Genomic DNA, 7,500 nt, shown 5'->3' with positions numbered 1-7,500 from the left:
TCCGCATATTTACAATGTTACAAGGTAATTTATACTTTTGCGTGAGATAATAAAACTATGAAATAAGATTTCGTTATTTTATAGGAATATCAATCAGTCAATATTATTGGGTAATAAAGAACTACGTTTTGAACTATAAATATTTCAAATCATTGATTAAATCACAGATTAAACATACTAAAAACATTTTGTATGAAATTCTTTAGCTTGGTACTGGCACGTCGTACGATGCCAATTTTCTTTTTTGCAAATCGATCGGTAGAACAAATTTCAAAAGCAAATTCATTTCTTTATGTCTTTCCTTTTTTCATAATTTGATTAGATCTATTAGGACGAATTCAAAATTTCTAAATAACATTATAAATTTGTGAATATCTACGAAGTATGAACGGCTATCAGACCTTTATTTTATTTTTCAAATTATCGAATCAAGTATCGTATTAAGTAAACAAAATTTCTTTCTTAACAAGTTCGATATTTTCAAGATAAACGGTAGACCCTGTGTATACATATAATTAAGATGTTTTATACAAACCGGAAATGGATGACGAACCGCTGGCCATAGAATAAAGAGAAGCAGAAGCTGGTACACTTCCTGTACCCCATCTACCTCCTGGTCCAGATACCCCAACGCTTACTCCTATACCCATATTGTACTCTGATGCACTTTGAGGCAAGACCCATGATTTCCCGGACATCGAATACTATAACAATGTTTAATTAAAGCTTGATAAATGAGAGAGAGAGAGAGAGAGAGAGAGAGACAAAGAGAAAAAGTGAGAGGATAATCTAGATAGATCAAAGAAATTTCTATATTTATTATACGAGTTAAATTTCTATTTAGAAAGTCAACATATTCTTATGAATAATTTAATAATCTTTTAATAATAATATGATTTGATAATATTTGAGGCATAGATTTTAATTATATTGGAATTTTCAAGAGATACTATAACGTTATTTCACTTTTTATTTTTTATCTACCTTTGGATACATCTATGAGTTTAACGCATCGTTTAATTATTATTCAGATTTACGAGGACATGAGTACTGTTCTCGTAGGCTCGACGACGCTTGGAATTTCACTTAAGGGGCAAAGTATGTTTTCCGACGGGTGGAATGGACGCCCACGTAAGCAAACTGTGCGTGACCCGGAACCATCCGAAATTCCACAGGAATGTTTCTCTCTCTCTCTCTCTCTCTCTCTCTCTCTCTCTCTCTCTCTCTCTCTCTCTCTCTCTCTCTCTCTCTCTCTCTCGTTAAGTATATATTTATCCGGAAAAAAGATCCGACTACTGAAATAAATTTTAATGAAACCGTATCAGCTCTACGCAGTGCAATGTTAGAATTTAGAAACGATCTTCTATAACATAGAACGTTTATATTGTAGGGTATATAAAAAAAATATATATATATATATTTTATATATAGATATAAAATATTTTAATTTGTATTTGTTATACATAGATATCGAACGAATCATTTTTAAAAGATCGTATTATCGGACTATTTGATAAGAAAATAATTGTTTAATTCTATTAAATTCTTTTCGGAGACATCTATTTACGATTAAACATTCTTTTTGAGTCAACCTATATACGTGCATATGTACGTGTAAATGTTATTGAAAGATGGGATGTTAATGCGAAAAATTAAAAAGATGCTTTCGATGAGACGATAGTATATATTTTGTGCATACTTTGGGCCCTTTAGAAATTGGTCAAAAGGTCGTGGGAAGCTAGCTGAATCCGCTCCAATTACACGCGATTTTACGCTCCCGCGAACGGTTTGACGAGCGTGAATATTGCGTCGTTTGTGTATCCAAGTATCTATATCTAACTATTTGTACGTCATGGTTTCAAACTGCAATTTCAAAGGTAGACGCGATGAAAGGTAATACAAAGGAAGAAATCGATTGAATGTGGACATCAGAGTTTAATTGTTCTCTTTCCAACGGTTTGATTGTTCTCTAACAAAGAATGGGATTACGAGAGAAGAATGATCATAAGTTAATGTTGACTATCAAACTATTCATTTAAAGGATTGAGGTGTTCAATTACTTTTGATTTTTTTTTTTTTCTTTTAAATTATCGTAGTATCGTTGTAATCGTTGTAATCGTTGATATGATTGCTTTTTTTTTTTTTTTTTTACAGATATAGAATAATTTATTTATTTTAGATTCTATGTATATATTAATATAATATTAATATAATATAATATATATGTATTATACGTATATAATAATTATTATATGTATATATACATATTAATTACATATATATTAACATATATTAAATAATATATTATAATATAATATAATAATATATATATATATCAATACGTATTAAATATAAATGTATACATCGATATAAATTTTACTTACATCTCGTGGAATAAGAGTCTGTTTTAATCGGAGAATTTTCGCTCTGCATATGACACATCTCAGTGGTAAGAGACGCTGCGACACAGCCATCTGTATCGTTTTTACAAAGCAACGTCTGTAAAAAAGGAACGATTTTTTTTTTTTTTTTTTTACATCATTTTTAATCATTTTTATATATAATTGATAATCATTTTTTATCGCTTAATTTATACCTGCAAACCACACGATGTCCGCATGGTGCCGTTTGCATCGTAGCCCTTGCGTTCACGCATATCACGCACTGCAATTAAAAGATAAATTAATTCGTTTATTTTCTTTCGTTCTTTGTTTCTTTTTCTTTTTTCTTTTTTTTTTTTAATTCTTTTTTTATCATCGATATATCAGATTACGAATTCGAGGAGAGGAGAGCATAAGAACGAGTTTTAATTAAACAGTAAAATATTTTTTATTCTTATAATCTTTTCCAATCATTTTTTACGATTAACACAATAACATTTTCGATATTTTCTACGATTCTAAAACTATTTCATATTCTGCGTCGTAAAGTTACGCCAATTAATCTTCTCCAATTGTTTAGTACTGCTGGGGTTGTTCTAAAAGAGAAAAAGAAAGAAGAAATTATAATTATTGACAAGACATTAGCATCTTTGTATGTATTCACAATTCAAATAACACACTTGAATATTATAGATACTAAAGAAATTCTAATCATTTCCTTCGATCGCTTAATAGATACATATATTTTAATCCTCCATACTCTTTATTTTTCTATCATATGACAATAAACGTCCGTCGTATTACTTCTGTTTACTAAAAACAGAAAAAGAAAACAAATTATACATACTATTTTTGACACAATTAATTCCCAATGAAAATCATGACATTTTACGTAATATAAAATTGTGATATAACGTAACATCAAAAAAAAAAAAAAAAAAAAAAATATCGAGTAACGCACGATTTAAGAGTAGAAAGGATTACATTTGAAATTTATTTTAAAACAAGAATCTAAGAATCTATAGAATCATACCTATAATAGTATTCGGTATAGTACTTCTTCTCTTCCTGAAGGTTCTACTGTTTTCAAGCCGATAGAAACCTCGAATCTCTTTTGTATCTCGTTTGCGGTTTCTGTTAGGTGGACCACTTTGTCCACCACCTCCCATACCTCCTCCCATACCTCCTCCCATACCTCCTCCTATACCTCCTCCCATACCTCCTTCCATACCTCCTTGCATACCACCTTGCATACCACCTTGCATACCACCTTGCATACCACCTTGCATGCCACCTTGCATATCGTCTTCGTTCATAGCAGGTGCATTTCTACGATTAACAGATCTCTTCGACGTGCTGTTTTGATTGTCGTTATTGTCATCATAATCTTCATCAGGTGGTGGACCAGGTGGTCTCTTACCAAAAGGAGGAGGACCATGACAATGTCTACGTCCTCCTACTCTATGAGGACCAGGCATGTCGTCATTAGATTCATTGTCATTATCAATATCTTGACATGTCTACGTGAAAAGAAATAAAAAATATGATCTTATTCCTTCCTTCATAGGCTTTTATTTATTTATTTATTTATTTATTTTTTTTCTATTTTTTTTTCTCTTGTACGTATAATATTTATAAGAATTACTTACCGAAAATTGAAGGAGCACGAAAAGGATAGGAATTATCAAAGCGAGTTTCATCTTTCCTTCGGAGCTTACCAGAAGACTGTATGATCATTCCAACTGGTTGGCAATATAAATACTTTTGATACCTTGATTACGTTGACGTGTTGATCATTATTTTATATTTTATCTCTTTCTTTCTCTCTCTCTCTATTGTTTATTAACACCTTGTCGTATATTTTTCTATATAATAAAATGATAGAGGAAAAGAGAAAAAAATCATAATGGAACGGACATGAAATCATAACGCATACAATAACACATAACTTTAATCGCAGAATAATTCTACTCCTACGTAATTATTTGTATGCTCGATTGCTTGGCTTTTGTTGTCTTCTTGGAATATGCTTATATTGTATTCTCTCTCTCTCTCTCTCTCTCCCCCTCTCTCTCTCTCACTATCTCTCTCTCTATCTCTCTATCTATTTATCTATCTTTCTTCTTCTTCCTGTCCCTTTGTCACTCAAGTTTGATTTTTTTTTCTTTCTTTTTGTTTTGTCCGTGTTCATTCATCACTGCCAAAATGGTCGCACGAATATTTCGCGCTTGTTACATCTCTTAACAATCAACATTCTGGCAACTCCGCAATGTCACTTTTCGAAAAAAAAAAAAAAAAAAGAAGAGAAAAATATGACGCAACGTTACGAAACAATACACATAAAAAATTGTTTTTCTTTCTGCTCGCGAAGATAAATTTTTGCGATAGTATTGCGAATTTCATGGTCGTTCTATACTTATACTATCTTCAATTTTCATTTTTCTCTCTTCTCTTTTTCATTTGATTAAAAACAGAAAGAGAAATATAAATATATTTCGAAAAATTTGTTAAAATTCTTAATACATTTCGATATTTGTTCATATAAGAAATAAATTTGAACGAAACGATACGTATAGTATAAACAAAGTGTGTTTAGACAAAGAGGTATAAGCAAAGTAGGATTAGAGAAGAATGTTACGAAGAATAACAAATTCTGAGAATTTGAGAATTAGGAGATTGAATATAACGATGAGTAAATGACGAACGTTTGTATGTATACGCGCGCGCGTGTGTGTGTGTGTACACGAATGTAAATAATCGACTGTGTGAATGTAAGAATAGTCCTTGTCTAGGAACGAATAGGAGTCAGTCAGATTTGTAAAGTCAAAGTGTACAGATCTAAAGTGAGAAGAGTTCGATATAATTAAAAGTATATTTTAAGAGTATTCTTTATTTTATTATTTAAATGTATTTGTCAGATAGTACTAAGAAGTTGTTATATTTTCTCAAACAATCACCACCGAACGTAAATTATCTATTGTATCATAAAATAATGACAATGAATTATTTTCAAAAATATTTTATCTCTGTGATCCTTTCCAAAAGAAAAGAAAAGAAAAGAAAAGAAAAGAAAAGAAAAAAGAAATTTAATTATCGATAACGCATTAACATCTTTATATGTATTCAGAATTTTAATATACGATAGATCGATTATTTTTCTTTCATTTGTTTACTAAAAATTTTTTTCTATTTCAGTATTTTCTAAATCAACAATGATATCCATATTATTTGTTAGAAAATTAATACTAATGGGAATATAAAAGATTATTATAATACGATATCCAATCAAAATTTCGAATAACACTTGACATAGAAATCGAAGATAGGATTAGATTTGATTTTAAAGAAATATAATCGAAAATTTGTGATATCACATGAAAATATACTCGCAGTAGGTCTAACAAGAGTTCTAGATGATAGAAAAAAAAAAAAAAAAAAGAAAAGAAAAAAAGAAAAAAACTAGAAGTCGCTAGATGAAGTCATAACACATATAACACGCAGGTTTCATTTTTGGGATTACGATAGAAAAGATACTTTGGTTGTACAGAAGGTCGTTAGGTTGTTTTTGTTTCAATGTGACATGAAGGATATTACGTTCTACATGTGTTGGTATTAAAGAGAGAGGGATATTCTTTATTACACATTGTTTCAAAGAATTCATTGTAGAATAATGCTGCTCTTATATGTAGTTATTCGTATGCTTAACAACTCGGCTTATGTTATCTTCTTGAAACACAATTATATGTTCTCTCTCTCTTTCTCTTTCTCTCTTTCTCTCTCTCTCTCTCTCTCTCTCTCTCTCTTTTGTGCGCATACTCTCTCTTTCTTTATCTCTTTCTCTCTTTTTCTCTCTATTTCTCTCACACTGATTTCTTTGCTTTCTTTTTGTTTCGTTCACGATCACTCATCACCGACAAAATGGCCACTATATAACTTGTCACATATCTGAACGATCAACGCCTCTAAATAAAAATGCCTCCAGAAAGGCCTCTAAAAGCGACAAATTTTTATGTCTTTCTTTACGAAAAAATTATACGACACAATGTTACGAAAAAATAAAGGTAGAAAATTGTTTTCTACTCGTTCGGTAGATAAATTTTTGCGGCAATAATATCTGCCATTGTGCAAGCTCGTTTCGTTTTTACCTCTCGTCATTATATCAAATTACTCTATATTTATACTATTTTTAATTACTTTTTTTTTTTTCGTCTTTTTGCTTCTTCTTTTTCTTCGTTCCGTTAAAAAAAGAAAAAAATGTAACATACAAAGATATATGTATAAATAATACATATAGGGATTTCGAAATATTCGTTAAAATTTTTGATATTTTTGAATGATAATATTTATTCGCACTTTTATTTTCTTCTCCAATATAAATACAAACAGGTAGAAAAATCTTTCAGGAAAATACAGTGTATGTTTGATAGAAAAAAAAAATTTTAATTTTAATGTGATACGAAATACCGAAATACATATACGAAAATATTTATCTAGATGGAATAATGAAATATACATTTCATATTAAGAAATATATATATACATACATACATACATACATACATACATACATATATACATATATATACATATATATATATATATATATATATATATATATATATATATACCCATGTATATCAATCATTTTCAGTTTGTGCGGTCGAATATCCTTGAGTATAATTTTCAGGTGATAAAATTTATCAGATTATTCGTTGTGGAAAATAATGCTTATTAATAATTCATAAATTGTGGCCGATTTAAGTGTTGAATCGCTTTTGCGAAACATATCTCTCGAATGTCATAGTAAACGTGAGCGGAAATGCAAAAGGTAACACGTGCAATTGACGGACGAAACGACGACGACGATGACGACGTCGACATCGGTTCTAACTCGATCTATCGTTCGATCGACATTTGATAATTCGTAATCGACGTAAGCAAATTAGGCTTCGCTTTAATCGGAATATTAATAGCCATGTCGAAAGGGACCATCTCTCGTGTCAAAAGTCGAAGGGTTTCCGAGTATCTCTCTCTCTCTCTCTCTCTCTCTCTCTCTCTCTCTCTCTCTCTCTCTTTCTCTCTCTTGCTTTCTCTTTTTCTCTTTCTCTCTCGTTCTCTA

The 7,500-nt window shown here is 30.3% G+C and overlaps 2 protein-coding genes across 3 annotated transcripts in view; both read right to left on the bottom strand.

Moving 5' to 3' along the window:
• The window catches only part of LOC122638059 (chromatin assembly factor 1 subunit A-B), a 111,040-nt gene that overhangs the window by 2,277 nt on the left and 101,263 nt on the right, over nucleotides 1–7,500 (bottom strand). For both annotated transcript variants that reach the window (XM_043830706.1, XM_043830698.1), the window contains exons 4-6: nucleotides 2,597–2,664; nucleotides 2,385–2,499; nucleotides 536–704 (exon numbers count right to left, since the gene is read on the bottom strand). In XM_043830706.1, coding sequence (XP_043686641.1) covers nucleotides 536–704; nucleotides 2,385–2,499; nucleotides 2,597–2,664 — 352 coding nt within the window. The remainder of the gene's footprint in view (nucleotides 1–535; nucleotides 705–2,384; nucleotides 2,500–2,596; nucleotides 2,665–7,500) is intronic.
• LOC122638134 (translation initiation factor IF-2-like) lies at nucleotides 2,811–4,191 on the bottom strand. Its single transcript, XM_043830857.1, has 3 exons — nucleotides 4,031–4,191; nucleotides 3,415–3,901; nucleotides 2,811–2,977 (listed from the first exon to the last, which is right to left on the bottom strand). Exons 1-3 carry the CDS (start codon nucleotides 4,079–4,081, stop codon nucleotides 2,958–2,960), a joined length of 558 nt encoding a protein of 185 aa, XP_043686792.1. The 5' UTR covers nucleotides 4,082–4,191; the 3' UTR covers nucleotides 2,811–2,957.

This window comes from Vespula pensylvanica, chromosome 1, assembly GCF_014466175.1.
Source record: "Vespula pensylvanica isolate Volc-1 chromosome 1, ASM1446617v1, whole genome shotgun sequence".
Lineage (NCBI taxonomy): Eukaryota > Metazoa > Arthropoda > Insecta > Hymenoptera > Vespidae > Vespula > Vespula pensylvanica.
The sequence above is the reverse complement of the archived record's forward strand: the minus strand, read 5'-3'. Positions and strand labels throughout refer to the sequence as shown.